General features: G+C 59.4%; 1 protein-coding gene across 1 annotated transcript; it reads left to right on the top strand.

Moving 5' to 3' along the window:
- The first annotated feature begins 339 nt into the window (after positions 1-339).
- On the top strand, positions 340-16,955 carry CARMIL3 (capping protein regulator and myosin 1 linker 3). Its single transcript, XM_081506476.1, has 40 exons — positions 340-392; positions 1,842-1,936; positions 2,224-2,274; positions 2,379-2,438; positions 2,524-2,639; positions 2,848-2,945; positions 3,185-3,255; positions 3,355-3,428; positions 3,653-3,728; positions 3,807-3,895; positions 4,357-4,451; positions 4,688-4,774; positions 4,988-5,097; positions 5,231-5,308; positions 5,900-5,976; positions 6,056-6,160; positions 6,253-6,322; positions 6,745-6,826; positions 6,954-7,050; positions 7,200-7,254; positions 7,335-7,507; positions 7,742-7,810; positions 8,028-8,121; positions 8,207-8,305; positions 8,742-8,870; positions 9,046-9,159; positions 9,565-9,740; positions 10,614-10,701; positions 10,856-10,993; positions 11,273-11,336; positions 11,449-11,657; positions 12,030-12,130; positions 12,749-13,064; positions 13,359-13,487; positions 14,124-14,190; positions 14,296-14,385; positions 15,851-15,969; positions 16,051-16,231; positions 16,402-16,512; positions 16,636-16,955. Exons 1-40 carry the CDS (start codon positions 353-355, stop codon positions 16,659-16,661), a joined length of 4,119 nt encoding a protein of 1,372 aa, XP_081362602.1. The 5' UTR covers positions 340-352; the 3' UTR covers positions 16,662-16,955.
- Positions 16,956-17,391: the final 436 nt, after the last annotated feature.

Here is a 17,391-nt window from a genome sequence, read left to right as displayed (position 1 = left end):
GAGGGCGCTATGCCCCCGCCCGGGAGATAGCCAGGGCTCCAAGGCGACACGCACAGGGCGTCGCACGCGGGAGCCGGCGGGAGGGGTGGGCGCGAGCGCGCGCAGGGTCTCACGCGGCCCGGAGACGCGGCGCGCATGCTCAATCCGGCACCTCTCCGGGCGGGGCGGGAGACCCGGCGCTCCGAGGCGGGGGGAGGAGCGCTCGCGCAGCCGCCCCTGACAGGAGCGGGCTCCGCGGCTGCTGCAGCGCTCAGCGACGGGGCCCTGCCGGAGCCGGGTCTAGCATGTGCCGCGGCTCCCCGGCGGCGGTGACGGCGGCTCCTCTGCAGCAACAGCGGCAGCAGCGGCCGCCATGGCCAAGTCCAGCGCGGAGCTCACCCGCGAGCTGCAAGGTACGAGGCTGCGGTGGTCTCCGGGACGCTCCGTCCGGGAGCCTCCCAGCCCTAGTGCGTTCCTCTCCGCGGTACACCCCGGCCCCTCCGCCCCTCATGCATCCCAGTTCCAGGGCAGCCCCCTGCCCCTGCATCCCATCTCGGGGCATCGCTGTCCCCAGAGCATCCTCCGCTGCCCCCTCGCCTCACCCGTCAGGACCTACCTGTCCCAGAGCCGCCCGTCCCTATCTTCAGTGACAGGTGCAGTCCTTTCACGCTCCCTGGGGCTGACTCTCAGCTATCCTGGCCCATCCCTAGGCGAAGCATCCAGTCTCCCCGCCGGAGAGTCCCCTTTCCCCCGCCGGGCGGGGCCAGGCCCGCCCCGCCGGGTGATGGGAGCTGCCCCAGGTCCTGACCGCCTCTGGGCTCAACACCCTCCCTCCTCCCGGCCCCGCCCCGGAACTGGCTCCAAAGAGCCCCTCAAGAAGCCGGGCTGTGCCCAGGCCAGTGGGGGCAAAGACGGGAGTCAGAGAAGAGGGCTTGGATTGGAGATAAAACTGGGAGCAGAATCTCTGCAGCTCACCTACAACAACCCCCATACCAGCCTGCCCCCTGCTCTCTACCCCACACCCACACCTCAAGGCCTCTCCTGTTTGCCTGGTTCTCAGACTGTTCCAAACCAAGACTGACCGCCCCCCCCACCCCAGCACAGCCACAACCCTGACCCCCAGAGGTGGGAGCACAGGCTAGCCCACGCAGAGACCAGGACTCTCAAGGATACTGAGAGGCATGCTACACTGTGCCGATTTCCCACACCTCCAGAGGCACACAAGCACAGTTGTGAGATGTGTGTACACACATCTTTACAGAAACTGCACAGACACACACACACACATGCATGCGCGCACTGGGATATCTGGATGATTCTCCAGCAGATGGATATGGGACTCATGTAAACACTAACTCCTTCCTACCTCCCTACCCCCCACCCACAGGAGAACTGGCTGGCTCTGTGCCCCTTTCACAACTGCAAGTACAGCATACTCATTCACACTTACCCATCCCCAACACAAGCTCCCTGGCATTTTCTTTACACACATAGTAAAAGGCAGACACCACACCCAGACCATCAAGCATGTAGTGGGACACCCCCGCGCCCCTACACACTGACTCACTCTGTATGGGTTGACAGCTGCTGGAGTGCATGGGTTGGGAAAATCCTTCACACTCTCCCAGAGTGCCACCCAACTACTGTCCCTCAACTCAGGGACATCAGAAGCCAGAGTTTTCTCCATAGCACCCCTGCCTTTCTAATAGAAAAAGTCACCCAAGAAGGAAAGGTCTCAATTCCTGTCCTTCGTCTCTCTCTGATTCTCTCTCCTCCTCTCTGCCCCTGCCCCTGGTGGGCCTTGGGTATGTGGGGGCGGCTAGGGTAAGGGGGGCCCTGAGCAGCATACCACCCATCTGCAGACAGCATCCGGAGGTGCCTGAGCCAAGGGGCTGTGCTCCAACAACATCGTGTGAAGCTGGAGACAAAGCCCAAGAAGTTTGAGGACCGAGTACTGGTGAGAGCACTGGACTGGGGGAGGGGAGGGGGGAATCGAGGAACCTGGGGGCAAAGGAGACAGAGGTGGGGGAGTGCTGAGAAGACATAGCCTGTGGGAGGGGGAGCCTGGACTGGCTGGATGTCCAGGAACCTGGGGCAGGACATAAGAGAGAAGCAGGGACTTCCAGAGCAGAAGGCCAGCTGGCAGGGGGTGCACACGGGCTGAGGTGGCTGACAGAGGGCAGGGGGACTAGAGCCCAGGAAACTACCATTTGCTGCTGAGACTCTATTTTTCCCTGTCTGAAGGCCCTGACCTCCTGGCGTCTCCACCTCTTCCCTCTTAAAGTCCCAGCTAAGGTGAGTTGGGCTGATGAGTGGGAGAACACCCAGGGTGCTCTCCTCTGAGCCCAGCAACCAGGCCCTGACCAGGAGCTGCACATTCCCATGCCCCCACCCCTCAGGTGGAGAGCTCCTTCAATGTCCTAGAGATCCGCGCCTTTAACACGCTCAGTCAGAACCAGGTGAGCACTGGAGCTTGGGCCCCACTCCTGGGCCAGCAGGAGGAGGGAACACATGTCTGAGGCCCTGCCGCTCCCTCTCCCCCAGATCCTAGTGGAGACAGAGCGTGGCATGGTGAGCATGCGGCTGCCATCAGCTGAGAGCGTGGACCAGGTGACACGACATGTGAGCTCTGCCCTCTCCAAGGTCTGCCCTGGCCCTGGGTGAGTGGCAAAGGAGGAGTCTCTCAGGGGTCAGACAATAAATAAAGAAACCTCCTCCCCCCTTTCCCTGTCCTGGGACCCCGTGACACCAAGGAGAAGAGCTCTCACGTCCCCAGTCCTGCTTTTCCTGGGAATCCAGAAGCTATAACAGAGGAAGAATTGAGAGCCTCTTTCCACCCCTCTTGGGATGGATTTGTTGTTTTTCCAGAAGTCTAATCCGGCGTGGAAATGCAGACACCCCAGATGGGCCCCGAGACACGTCCCCCAACTCTGAGACTTCCACATCCACCACCCACAGTGTCTGCGGTGAGCAGGGGCAGACTCAAGGGAAGGGGGGCCTACACCACCCTGCCCCTTGCTCAGAGTCCTCTGTGTATAGGGCTTTGCCTGCCCTGAGACTCCACAACTCCCAGACCTCAGAGGTTCATGATGCTACAGGAACCCAAGACACTAGGACATAAAATGACCTTGACCTTTCCTTGAACTCCAAGTCTCTTCCCCACCCCCTTAGCCTTTAAGGAGCCAGCCCATCTCCTGCCCCACAGGTGGCTTCTCTGAGACCTACGCTGCCCTGTGTGACTACAATGGGCTGCACTGCCGTGAAGAGGTGCAATGGGTGTGTTTGGGCAGGGACCTGGCAGGCGGGCAGGTGGGACCTGGAGGGAGGGGGCCAAGGAGGAGGGGAGCAGATGCGAGCCATTTCCACCTCTCCAAGGATGTGGACACCATCTATCATGCCGAGGATAACCGAGAGTTCAATCTTTTGGATTTCAGCCACTTGGAGAGCCGGTAAGTAGATGGGATAGAGACTTAATCCCGCATTCCAGCCTCAACCCAGACCTGGCCCTTCTAGCCTCTCCCTTCTAGTCCCACCCAGCCTGGGCTCTGTCTCCCAGCCCCCACACCCACTGCCCTCCACCCACCTAGGCTTCCAACCACCCCATCCTTAGTCTCTTCTTTCCTGCCCTAGTCACCTGCTCACCATTTTCCTGCCCCCATCAATCTTCCCACAGAGACTTGGCCCTAATGGTGGCAGCCCTGGCCTACAACCAATGGTTCACCAAACTCTACTGCAAAGACCTGCGGCTGGTAGGGTCTAGGAGGAATGCGGGACGGGAGAGTAGTGCCCTCTCTGGCTCCTGACCACATGACCCCATCTGTCCCCAGGGCTCTGAAGTGCTAGAACAGGTGCTACACACCCTGAGCAAGTCGGGGAGCCTTGAAGAGCTGGTGCTGGACAACGCCGGTCTTAAGACGTGAGGCCAGCCTCCTCCTTGGGCAGTGGTGCCCCTTGATGTAGTCTTAGGGCCCCAGAACCTCAGAGCATGGTGTAGGCCTCGTGATGTAGAACCATCTCATCTAGCTCCTCACTATATAGAAGAGGAGACTGAGGCCCAAAGAGGGCACACAGCAAGTCCCACCTAAGCCTCCTGAACCCCAGCTCCATGGCCTTCCCCAGTATCTCCGAGCCCCATCCCCTTCTGCCGTCAGCCACAGAGCAGACTACTCTGCTCCAGTCTCGAGGACCCACAGCTGGGCTTTGTCTCAGCACCACTTCCCAGGTACTCCTGTGTGACAGCAGGCTCCCCGCAGGCCCCAAGCTGCTCCCCACCTGTGGGGACCTCTGACCATCGCAGCCCCAGCCAGGCAGGCAGATGGAGGAGGAGGGGAAGCCCAGAGCCTGGGACAAACACATCCTTCCTCCCCTTCCCTGAAGGGACTTTGTCCAGAAGCTGGCCGGGGTGTTTGGGGAGAACGGGAGCTGTGTGCTGCATGCCCTCACTCTGTCCCACAACCCCATCGAGGACAAGGGTGAGCCCCGGCCCTGAATCCTGCCCCCCACCGCAATGCAGACCGCCCCCCTGGCCCAGCCCAGAGCCCAACCCAGGGCTGAACAGGGGACTCTCCGACCTGATGCCAGCCCCTATCCCAATATCTCCATCCTAGACCCCAGGCCCACATTCCATTCAAGCCCCCCATCTGACTCTGCATCACCTGCCCCCACTGCCTATCTCTCAGGGAGGCCCTTTTCTCTCTCCACTCCCCAGGTTTCCTCAGTCTGAGCCAGCAGCTCCTCTGCTTCCCCACTGGCCTCACCAAACTGTGCCTGGCCAAGACTGCCATCTCCCCTCGAGGTACTTGCCCCGGGACCCCTGACCTCTGACCCTGACCCTCCCCCCCACCCCCACCACTAGCTGGGTGACAAGTCCCAGAGGCCCCACCCATGCACACGGCATCCCAGGGATCACAGAAGGGACAGGAGCACAGCTGGGGAGTGGGGAAGAGTTGTGTGCAAGGGGGAAAGGTGGGGATGGGGGCCAACCCAGCCCAGTGCCCGCTGTGCTCAGGGCTCCAGGCGCTGGGCCAGACCTTTGGGGCCAACCCGGCCTTTGCCAGCTCCCTCCGGTACCTGGACCTGAGCAAGAACCCTGGGCTGCTCGCCACCGATGAGGCCAATGTGAGTCCACGAATGGAGCCTCAAGTCCCTACAGAAATACACTCAGGGCCTGGAGTCTCTGCCCTTTAGCCCTGGGGAGGGGAGGGACTCTGTCATCCCTCCCCCTGCAGCCCCCTCTGTCCTTCCTTCCCAGGCCCTCTACAGTTTCCTGGCCCAGCCCAATGCCCTGGTACACCTGGACCTGGCAGGGACTGACTGCACCATCGACTCGGTGAGGGCTTGGTGATGGGGAAGCCAGCCTGCAGGGACTTGGGGAGGTCAGGGTGGGTCTCTGCCTCACCTTGTACTCCCTGGTCTCTGTACTCTCTTTGAGACAGAGGTGGGCAGAGCTGGCAGGATGGCTTCAGGTTCAGCAAAATTCCAAAGTGACCCCAGAGCTCACCCCCGTGTGGCACTTTGTCCATGTGCTGCCCAAGGTTGTGCTGGCTGTGCCTGAAAGCCAGCCTGGATCCATCCCCTGGCTGTGTGCCCTAGCGCAGGGCTGAGTTCCCCCCGGGGGAAAGGACTCCTTCCCGAACTTGAACCAGCCACCTTATAAGCCTGTGGTGGCCCTGGCTTTAACACATCCACTGCCTATGAGCCTCTCACACCCCTGGGGCCAGGCAGGTAGGAAGAGACCCACTTTCCACAGAGGGGAAACTGAGGCTTGAAGAGGCTAAGTGGGCAGGCACAGCGGGACTTGCACAGACTGGCCACAGAGGGTGAAGCGCCAGGACCTTGGTGGAGTTGGAGGAGGGAGTCCTCGCTGCCCCTCCCAGCAGCCCTCCCAGCCCCGTAAGATGCACCCTGTCTCACCCCACAGCTTCTGGGTGCCCTGCTCCACGGCTGCTGCTCCCACCTCACCTACCTCAACCTGGCACGAAACAGCTGCTCCCACAGGTGGGAGCGCAGGGGTGTGGGGAGGGAAGGGGCAAGCCGTGGGCACTCCCTCCCTTGCTGACCCCAGACATCTCCACAGGAAGGGCCGGGAGGCCCCCCCGGCCTTCAAGCAGTTCTTCAGCAGCGCCTATACCCTGAGCCACGTCAACCTGTCGGCCACGAGGCTGCCCCTGGAGGCCCTCAGGTCGGGTGGGTGCAGGGTTGGGGGCGTCCAAGGGGGAGCCCTGGGAGAAGGGACGAAGGGTAAAGGTGGGCCCGCTGACCTTCCTCCCACAGGGCGCTGCTCCAGGGCCTGTCCCTCAACAGTCACCTCAGCGATCTGCACCTGGACCTCAGCAGCTGTGAGGTGAGCCCTCCTTCACCCGCCATTCATCTCTCTGACCTAAGTCAAGCTCTGACTCCATGTTGCCTCTGCAATACCCCTCTGCAGCCCCACAACCTGACCACACCTCCACTCTTTCTAGAGGTCATTTTCAGTCTCCGGTATCCCCTCCCTGACCGCTTGGGGATGGGAAATACCAGGCTTTCCCAGCAGATGGCAGGAGCAGGCTGTTTCCAGAGCAGCGGCCCAGAGATTTTTCTGGCCCAAGGAAGGGGAGAGAGCCCTGGGGAAGGATCTGATGTGGAGAAGGGGCCTCCTGATTTTACACCCGAGACCCGATTTGACCTTGAATCCTGGCGTGACTCCTCTTATCTCTGAGCATTAGAGGAGCCCTATCTTCCACCCCAACCCCAGCCTCCTGCCTTACCCCCACTGTGTCCCTACAGCTCCGCTCAGCTGGAGCCCAGGCTTTGCAGGAGCAGCTGGGGGCTGTCACCTGTGTGGGCAGCCTGGATCTGTCAGACAATGGTGAGTGGGGGCCCTTCCCTTCCTGGGGGTCAGGGGGGGACAGGGGCCTAGAGCCTGGGGGAGAAACCCTCAGGTGACTCCCGTGAGCCTCAGGCCTCAAGTCCAGGCCTCTCCATCTGCCGGCCAGGGTTCGACTCGGACCTCCTGACACTGGTGCCTGCACTTGGGAAGAACAAGTCTCTCAAGCACCTGTTCCTGGGCAAGAACTTCAACGTCAAGGCCAAGTAAGGCCCCCTCCCTATACCCACAGACCCTCGCTCCATCATCGGCCTATCCTTTTGCCTCACTGTATCATCCCTGATCACCTTTCTGCTGCTCCAGTAGCATGACCCCAGCCCCCTCCCCTCCTACTCTGAGCCCTGACTCCCCGCAGGACCCTGGAGGAGATTCTCCACAAGCTGGTACAGCTGATCCAGGAAGAGGACTGTGTGAGTGCTGGGGCCTGGGAGGGGACCTGCAGTGACGGGGGCTGCAGGGACCGGGTCCAACCCCCCACTTGCCCACACAGTCCCTGCAGTCCCTGTCAGTGGCAGACTCCCGGCTGAAGCTTCGCACCAGCATCCTCATCAATGCTCTGGGCAGCAACACCTGCCTGGTGAAGGTGGATTTGAGCGGCAACGGCATGGAGGACATCGGAGCCAAGATGCTGTCTAAGGCCCTGCAGATAAACTCCTCCCTCAGGTGGGGCCCGTGCCTGGACCCTCTCACCTGGAGCCCTCCCCCAAACACACATACCTGCCCTCCCTGCTGTCTCACTGCTTATACCCCAGTTTCCAGGAGACCCTTAGTCCCAGGACTATCTCTGAGTCAGCCTCATTAACAAGAAAGGTGGGAGGGTTCCCGGCGGGGGTGTCCCTGCTCCCTAAGAGAGGCCCAGTAGGAGGGGTAACAAGCTGATGCCCACCCTTTCCCCAGAACTATCCTCTGGGATCGGAACAATACATCTGCCCTGGGCTTTCTGGACATTGCGAGGGCCCTAGAGAGGTGAGTAGGCTAGGGCCCTGCCCTAACTAAGCCCCCAGCCTCCCTGTACCTGGATTCAGCCTGAACTTCACAAGCCCCAATCCAGCCCACCTGATCTAATTGCATAAAAATGTTAAGGAGGACCATGGAGGGACATGGTCAGCAAGAGAGGGGTGTGGGTAGCAGGAGCCTGCCCTGCCTCCTCCTCCCCACCCAGCTGTGCTGCTCTGTCCCACAGCAACCACACGCTACGCTTCATGTCCTTCCCAGTGAGTGACATCTCTCAAGCCTACCGCAGCGCCCCCGAGCGCACCGAGGACGTCTGGCAGAAGGTGATGGCCTGAGCAGGGTGGATCCCCGGGGGCCGGGGCCACCCCGCCTGCCCTGGTCCTGACCCCACCCACCCATCATCTCTAGATCCAGTGGTGCCTGGTGAGGAACAATCACTCCCAGACATGCCCCCAGGAGCAGGCCTTCAGGCTGCAGCAGGGCCTGGTGACCAGCAGCGCCGAGCAAGTAAACGTTTCCCTCGGGGACACAGGGGCGCACGTGGGCATGCGGGGAGCACAGGGGTGATGTGTTGGAGTGCAGGGCGGAGTGGGGAGGGGTCAGAAAAGAGGCATCCTGAGGTGCCTACAGCCGGACTGAGCCTACAGCTGGAGAGCAAACAGAAAGAACATGCAGAACATGGGCCCCAAACATGAGAGAACATGTGGGCAAATAGCAGGGGTCTCGGACAAGGGGTCCCAGAACTGTGGGAGCTCTGCTGAGCATTCAAGAAACGCCTCCCAAGAAGAGGAGGGGACAGGCCATCGTCAGACGTCACCTTTGCCCCGTCAGTGCCAGCACCAGCGACATGGTCCAAGGGAGCCCAGAAATGGGGCGCCCAGGGCCCACCTGGGAAGGTGAAGAGGCGGGGGTCCCCCCTGACACTCCTGCCACTGGGCTGCAGATGCTGCAGCGTCTGTGCGGACGGGTGCAGGAGGAGGTCCGGGCCCTGAGGCTGTGCCCCCTGGAGCCTGTGCAGGATGAGCTGCTCTACGCCCGGGATCTCATCAAGGATGCCAAGAACTCCCGGGCGGTGAGCATTCTGCAGCCCCGCCCTCCCCTGACAGTCTGGAGAGCACAGAAAGGCCACGTGCCAACCCAGGAGCATCCAGCCCCTGCCCTGTGCATCTACCCTCCTAGCCCGGGGCCCCCAGGGACCCAACGAGGCCCAATTCTGGCTTTCTGATCAGACCCTGTTCCTTCTCCAGCTGTTTCCCAGCCTCTACGAGCTGGGCCACATGCTGGCCAACGACGGGCCTGTGCGGCAGAGGCTGGAGTCAGTGGCCAGTGAGGTGTCCAAGGCTGTGGACAAGGAGCTGCAGGCAAGTCCCGGGGGAGGAGCCCAGTGCTGACCAAGGCCCTTAGCCGAGGGCAGAGGTCAGCACAGGGGGATCACTGTGGGCAAGGAAGTAATGCAGAAGACCACCTACACGCCCGCTGTGCCAAGGCATGGCCAGAAAACTGGGCTTGGATGTTTTCTGCTCCTTTCAGCCTTAGCCCCTGAACTCTGACCTCTCCCTCTGGACTCTGATCCTTAGACTGACTCTCCCCTGTCCATGTGGTAGGATGGCAGGAACACTGACCAGGATGTGGGGAGGCCTGAGTGTCCAAGGGTCTGCTGCTAACCTGCCCTGTGACCTTGACAAGCTAGACACGCTGGAGTCTCTTCCGATGTGGGGCCAGCCCTGACCTCCCTGGGGCTCTGGCCTCCTTTCCTCCCACACTAGGTGATCCTGGAGTCCATGGTCAGCCTGACACAGGAATTATGCCCCGTGGCCATGCGGGTGGCTGAAGGGCACAACAAGATGCTGAGCAACGTGGCCGAGCGTGTCACCGTGCCCCGGAACTTCATCCGCGGGGCGCTGCTGGAGCAGGCGGGACAGGACATTCAGAACAAGCTGGAGTGAGAGGCAGGGGTGGGGCTGGGACAGGCTGGACTTGGCCTTGAGCACTTAGGGACTCTGGGGCCCAGCTATCAGCAATGAATAATGAATGACAATCTCCATTATAAGAGATGAATCTTTAACCAACTGCAACCTTGCTATTTAGGGTCTGACTGGTCTTTGCCCTAGAGGTGTAAATGCTGAGCTGGGGTTTAGGAGTCCAGACAGTGCACACAGGTGTATACATACACACAGCTGCACACAGACCCCAGGAATTGACCTCTAGAAAAAAAGCACAGCCTCCTAAGAGGTAGGGACAAAGAATACAGATACATGAACTGCACTGCCTATCCCCCCAGGTTTTTGTGGCCCCTAGAGCACTCTTTCATTCCAGTGTGGGTACCACCTCTCAAGACAAGGAAACAAAGGAAAATTATAACACAAACCCATGAAATAGGCAAGCTTAAGAAGTACTGGTTCCTGCTCTTACAGCAGTTTTTGTTGTTGTTCAGTCACTCAGTTGTGTCCAACTCTTTGCGACCCCATGGACTGCAGCACTCCAAGCATCCCTGTCCTTCACTATCTCCTGGAGTTTGCTCAAACTCATGTCCATTGAGTCAGTGATGCCAGCAGAATTCACTCAGCAACTCAACTTACCTCTCTCTGTTGCCCTGGAGCTCCAGGGGCCTGACCCAGAGCCCCTGTGCTCCTCCTTCCCCTCAGTTCCTTTTCGTCCACCCTCCTCATCCACACACCCCTAGGCTGGAAGGGCTGTGGGTGGAGCTGAGTGGTAGACCCAGGATACCTTGTACAGCAGCTGTGTCAGGCATCTGGGAAACGCTGGGGCAGAGACTCTGAGGTGGGGAGCTACTCAGCTCCCCCTCTGCCCACAGTGAAGTGAAGCTCTCAGTCGTCACCTACTTGACCAACTCCATAGTAGACGAGATCCTGCAGGAGCTATACCACTCCCACAAGAGCCTGGTAAGACTTCTGAGCCTCCACCAGGCCCAGGGAGGCCTTCTACCCCATCCCACATCAGCCCACCTGCCCCTCCAACCCTCCCTATCAAGATCCTGGGAGGCGGGCAACCTCCTTGGGGTCTTGATCTTCCTTGTTCACACCTGTCCTTCCCTAGGCCCGACACCTAGCCCAGCTAAGAACATTGTCAGATCCACCAGCGGGGCCAGGCCAAGGGCAGGATCTGTCCTCTCGAGGCCGAGGCCGGAACCACGACCACGAGGAGACCACAGATGATGAACTTGGAACCAACATCGTGAGCACCCCCACTCCCCTCCTTAACCTAGGTCCTGCCCCCGAACCTGCAAACCACTGTCCCTTTCTATGTCCCTGGACTCCACCCTCTGCCCCACACTGGGTCTCATCCCCTCACCCCGATCCCGCCCAGCCTCTTCCCTTGTCCCATTGTCTCAGCTGCCTGAGGACAGGGAGGCAGGATGGACTCTAAAGAGAAGACTTTATGAGGAATGGGAGGCTCCAGGTGAGTCTCCTGGGACTTGCCACCTGGCTCCATCATTCACCTCCCTCTCTGCAGGACACCATGGCCATCAAAAAGCAGAAACGCTGCCGCAAGATCCGGCCAGTGTCTGCCTTCATTAGTGAGTCTTCCAGCCTCCATGCTAATGGCCCTGATTCTGTTTATCTCCGCCTCTCCAGCCTGCTCTCTCCCCATCCCTCCTGCTAGTCCCTCTAATGCTGCTGTCCCCACAGGTGGGAGCCCTCAGGACATGGAAAGTCAGCTGGGGAGCCTGGGAATCCCCCCTGGATGGTTCTCAGGACTGGGGAGCAGCCAGCCTGCAGCTAGTGGCTCCTGGGAAGGTCTATCCGAGCTGCCCACTCATGGCTATAAACTGAGGCATCAAACACAAGGGAGGCCACGGCCCCCCAGGACTACCCCTCCAGGACCTGGTCGGCCCAGTGTGAGTCCCTAAGGCCTCACCAGAGGACCGACTTTACTTAGCAATGCCAGAGCCAGGGACTCTAGCTCTAGGACACCAGTGCCAGAGGTCCTAGCCTTGCAGGATTGGGCGGGGGCCCAGGCAAGCCATGGAATAGAAGAGGGAGTATCCAGATTGGATGGAGCTAGACCTGGTCACAGATAGGAAATCTGTCTGCTGGACAGTGGTGAGAGTCAAGAGCCGCCAAGCTTGAGATACCCATGTAGCTTGAAGTCTGTGTTTGCATGGAGTCAGGAGGAGGCAAGGTCAAGTCCCAGGGGGCTGGCCTTGAATAGAGGGGAGGAGGACTTCCTCACCCAGATAATATATCCTACAGGACTTTCCTCCCAGCAGGCACCAGTACCTGGAACCCGTCAGGAGAACGGGATGGCCACCCGCCTGGATGAGGGGCTGGAGGACTTCTTCAGCAGAAGGGTCATGGATGAAAGCTCCAGGTGTGGCATGGAGGCACACCCCCAGTTTCAGCAGGCCCCAAGGCCCTAGAAAAGCTCCTGTGTCCACCCACCTCCCAGGGAGGTTTCTCCAGTGGCAGTCTCTCTGGGACATTTCCCCCTACATTCTCTCTCTTCCGCACCCAGCCCTTAGTTCCCATGTTCTCTGAATCTCCTCAGGACAGCTGGAAGGAATGGGGCTGGAATGAGCCACCAGAGTGGGATTGCAGGAGTTGGGGGTTGGCTAGCAGGCCCTGGGATAGGATGACAGTGGTACCAGGCCTGGAGGGGACATGCTGTCACTGTCCCGCACAGACACCCCAGCATCTCTCCAGAAGGAACTGGGTCACTTGGAGAGGCTGAGAGGAGGTGGGGGAAGGGGTCCCTGGGGGGGAAGAGACTGTTGGAGGGTTACAACAGGAAAGGTGAGGACACCATCTCCTGGGAATATGTAGACAGAGTTATGGGGCATCAGGGAACACTAGATGAGAGAGGAGAGTGGGGGATTCTGAGAACCACGACGGGCTAATGCCAGTGCCACCTTGGGCCCTGAACGACCTCAGCATCTGGCATTGAGGTCTCTCCGTGACTTTGTCACTAACTCACCCCGACCCTGCCCAGCTACCCCCGGACTCTGAGGACCCTGCGTCCAGGCCTCTCCGAACCGCCACTGCCTCCACTCCAGAAGAAAAGGCGCCGAGGCCTGTTTCACTTTCGCCGGCCCCGGAGCTTCAAGGGGGACAGGGGGCCAGACTCCCCCACCACCGGGCTCCTCCTCCCTCCTCCCCCACCCCCACCCCCGACTCAGGAGAGCCCTCCAAGCCCAGATCCCCCCAGCCTTGGCAATAACTCCTCCCCCTGCTGGAGCCCGGAGGAGGAAAGCAGCCTCCTCCCCACATTTGGCGGGAGCCGAGGGCCCTCCTTCCGCAGGAAGATGGTAAGTGAGGCAGGGGCTCTGAGTCCTGGTTTGCTGCCCCCCACACAGCCCATCCACCCCAGGCAATTAATTGCAGGATGCTAGAACTCAGGGATCAGGAGAACTTTGTCATCCCAGGTCTCCACTCCTTGGCTCCTTGGGCTAAGCCTGGTGACCCAGACTCCCAGCATGCAAATGAGGGCAGTGGAAGGACTCCTCAGAAGGTCTGGGTAGGGCTTCCAGACAAGGGGCTTGGAGGGGTGTGGAGCCCCTTCTCCATAAGAAACTGCTTCTAAACCTGCAACCTTGTTCCAGGGCACCGAGGGGGCAGAGCCTGGGGAGGGAGGCCAGGCCCCTGGGACAGCACAGCAGCCAAGGGTCCACGGTGTCGCCCTTCCTGGGTTGGGAAGAGCCAAGGGGTGGAGCTTCGATGGGAAACGAGAGGTGAGGGGAGCCCGGGGCAGCAAACTGGGGGTCCTTCAGGTCCCTGCTTACCACCCTCCCCTCCCCATGGGCCTGTGGTTGGTAGGTCAGTGAAGAGAGCAGTGCTTTGGAGAGGAAGATGTGTGCTGCGGTTCTGCCCCTACAATTCGTGCAGAACCCTGAACAAGTCATTTAACCTTCCGGAGCCTCTGTTTCCTTGTAAAGTGTGTGGCCCCCAAAATACTTAACTTCTAGAGTGGCTTCCCAAATTTTGGTGTCTTGATCACCACCTTTATGATTGCTTTTACCTTATCCACTTACCATGGCATTATTTACATAATATTTTTATTGAAATCCACTCACCTTTTTAAACTCAGTCTGGACCTAAGCATTATCATCTTTTAAAATCACAGGCTTGTACTAGTCATGTTTTTTCTACGACACATAAAATAAACACATATTAAAATAATAGTATATTCATTCATGTAAACCGTTTCTTAATGTCCCCTAGGGGTGGTATGGGTATCATTCTTTGAGGAAAAGAGTCTGAGTGTCTAGAGACCAATGACATGAGATGCTAGAGCAGAAGCCCCTTGCTAACCGCAGTCCCCACACAGAAGAGACTTCTTTTATGACCTGACTCAGCTGTCCTTTCAGGGCACAGGCCCAGACCTGGAGGGCAGCGTCCAGGCTTGGCAGAAACGGCGTTCTTCGGATGATGCAGGTGAGAATGGTCGCCCTCACTTCCTTCCTTTGACCCCTCTCTCAGAGCCCCACCTAACATGCATTTCCCCCCCTCCCCCTTTCCTACCCTCTCCTTCCACTCCAGGGCCTGGAGCCTGGAAGCCCCCACCGCCCCCCCAAAGCACCAAGCCGAGCTTCAGCGCCATGCGCCGAGCAGAGGCCACCTGGCACATAGGTATGGAAAGCCTCTTTTCTGGCAGCAGCTCTGAAGGCCCTAGTGTGTCCAAAGAGACAGAAGACAATCAAGGTGGGGCAGTACAATATCAACATTGTGAAGACGCTTCAGGGTATTTATAAAACTACATCCAAAAAAAACAAACCACCCGGTCCAAAGAAAGGCCCCACAGAACAAAAGTGCTTTGTCAGACTGAGCCAACAGGAACAAAACTTTGTGGATGGTTCTGGGGGATTCTCTAGAGCAGGGGCCATCAGCAGATGGTACCCTCCACAAAGAAGGCCTCTCTCTGTACCTCAGCTGGGGAAACGGTGGGCAGTACCAACCAGGTCCATCTCAAACATTCCAGTCTCCTCCAGAAATAGCTCACCAGACCATCCTCTGCCCATACAGGAAAGTGCCACACAGAAGGGGCAAGAGCCCCCCGCCTTGGAGGTCAGACACCCTGGGTGTTAGATTGGGCTCAGCCACCACCCATAGTGTTGACCTCAAACAAGTTATTTACCTTCCAGAATAAAGGGTGGGGGATCATAGTATGACACCTCCCTTCTGCTAGGTACATAGCACCTTTCATTTAGGGAGCCGCTAACGGAAAACCAGTCAGCTTGGCATCATTCTCAGTTCCCACAGGCCTGGAATGTGACCCTCCAACAACACTGACAGGGACAAATCTCCCTGGAGAGGTTGACACTCCCTTCCCTCCTCCACTCCCACCCCAGGGCTAAGGCATGAGGGTGCTCTGCAGAGCTAGGAGAGCCTGAGGCTTAGCAGTGCCTGGGCACCTGCCCCATCCTCCAAGGCCAACACATCACCTGAGACATCTTCCCTGATGATCCCGTCCCGTAACCAGACTAGTTAAGACACCCAAAGAGGAGTTCCAGCTTTCATTTAGGAGACCACGGCTGTCAGGTGCTCCCACACACACACACACACACACCTACTGCCAGCACCCTCCAGGTCTTCCTTACCTGCACCTCACAGATACACACACTGACAATCCCATCCACGTGACATATCCTCAGGCTCACAGTGTATAAAGCCACAAGGCGGGGCTCGGGTGCAGCGAGAATGCAAGGCACCTCTCCTCCAGATTCACCACCTAAATCAGACTGGCAGAGAGTCCTAGGAAGGCCAGACTGCAGCCTTGGCAGGGCCCTGGGGCACTGCAGCCCTGGATGGGTAACCATGCATGCCTGTGGACCCAGCAGGCCCCAGACCCTGGATCTCCCTGTTCTTCAGGAGGGTCAGCCCGAGCTCCCTGCAGAGGTGACAGGCTCAGGAGGATCCTGGGGACCAAGGACTAAGGAGACCGGAGAGCAGAAGGGGACGTCCAAGGCAGAGACATAAGAGTAGAGGGGCTTGGAGGGGAAAGTCCTGGCCTCCAGGGCTTTACAGGGACAGGGGACTGGGAGGGCTATGCAAGAATGTCTTTTCCTGCAGTTTCTCCTCTCTTCCCATCCCCCAGCTGAGGAGAGCGCCCCCAACCACAGCTGCCAGAGCCCCAGCCCAGCCTCCCAAGATGGGGAGGAGGAAAAGGAGGGGGCTGTCTTCCCAGAGAGGACGGTTCCCACCAGGAATGCTAAGGTGAGAGCCAGCAAGGCGGTGGGGAGGGAACTTTGATGAAGCAAAACAACAAATTGACCCAGCCTCCTCCTTCTTTGCCAGCCGCAGGACCCTCCATTAGCTCTGAAGCCCCCCAAGCCCATGGCTGTGCCCAGGGGCCGCCGGCCCCCACAGGAGCCAGGGGGCCAGGAGGAGGTTGAGACTGGGGGTGCAGCCCCAGGAATGAACAAACCCCGGCTGAGGCTGGGCTCACAGCAAGACCAAGAGGAGCCTGAGATCCAAGGTGTGCCACCTGGCTAGAGGGGCTATGGGGAACCTCTGGGGCCTTGCTGCACCCTCAGGTCCCTTCCTGGGCACAGAATGAGTGGCAGATAGCCAGGAGTCACAGCCTAGGTGAGTGCCCAGCCTGGGAGCCCCACTCATGTGCCAGGCCTGCCTTGACTGTCATTGCAGGGCCCCCAGATCCAGGCCGCCGGACTGCCCCCCTGAAGCCTAAGCGGACACGGCGGGCGCAGTCCTGTGACAAGCTGGAACCTGACAGAAGACGGCCCCCTGACTCCACAGGTGCCAGAGGGGCGGTGAGAGGGTGGTCCCCCTGCCCACCCATCCATCTGACACATCGCCCCCGTACGGGGGCGGCTGGCTCTCCTTGCCTGGGAGACAGGGTTCCTTGGATTTTCCCAGCAGGAACCAGTGAGCCAGGAACAGACTGACAGCCGCTACGGCACCCTCCCCAGCCTTCCTCTCGACATGTGCCTCACAAGGACTCCAACCCCCACCCACCCCCACACCTCCAAGCCCCTCTGCCAGCCCCTGTCCCAGGGGCACAGGATGAGGCACGGGGGACCAGAAGTGGGGGAGCAGCCTGGAGAGAGGGAGGCTCTGCTTGCTCTGCAGATCTTAGGGGTGGGGGGGGGCGTCTCCTCTCCTGGGAGGGCGGATCTGTCCCTTTATCCCCAGGGGCTCTCTCTCCACTTGTATAGAATAAAAAAACAAAATCACTGCCTGCCTGAGTCTCTGTTGTCTTCCTCATTCTCTGCTCCCGTTCCCCACCAGCTGCTCCCTTTCCCTCAGGCCCCCATAGTGGGGAAAAGTGGGAACCATCCCCTCAGAGATGGGGCTAGAGCTCTAAGGGAAGAGGTGGGAAAGACTGGAGAGCTGCTGGATGGGAGGGGACTCGGAAGCCCCCAGGCAGGGGGGTGTCATTTGCAGGGTCTGGGCTGAGAGCTGGCTGCAGAAGGGTCCAAGGTGGCAGAAACCAGCATCAGTGTGTGTTGGGCTTTGGGGAGGTACAGTGGGATTGGGGAGGTCCTGGTGTCCCAGAAGGAGATTGGGATCAGTATGCTGTGTGTGTGTGTGTGTGTGTGTGTGTGTGTTTATGTACAGGCAGGCTCACTAATGGTGGAATTAAATGGTGGTGTGTCATCCCGGGGGCACCATCAG

Source organism: Giraffa tippelskirchi, chromosome 7 (genome assembly GCF_054371585.1).
Source record: "Giraffa tippelskirchi isolate mGirTip1 chromosome 7, T2T-mGirTip1v1.2.pri, whole genome shotgun sequence".
Classification (NCBI taxonomy): Eukaryota; Metazoa; Chordata; class Mammalia; order Artiodactyla; family Giraffidae; genus Giraffa; species Giraffa tippelskirchi.
The sequence above is the reverse complement of the archived record's forward strand: the minus strand, read 5'-3'. Positions and strand labels throughout refer to the sequence as shown.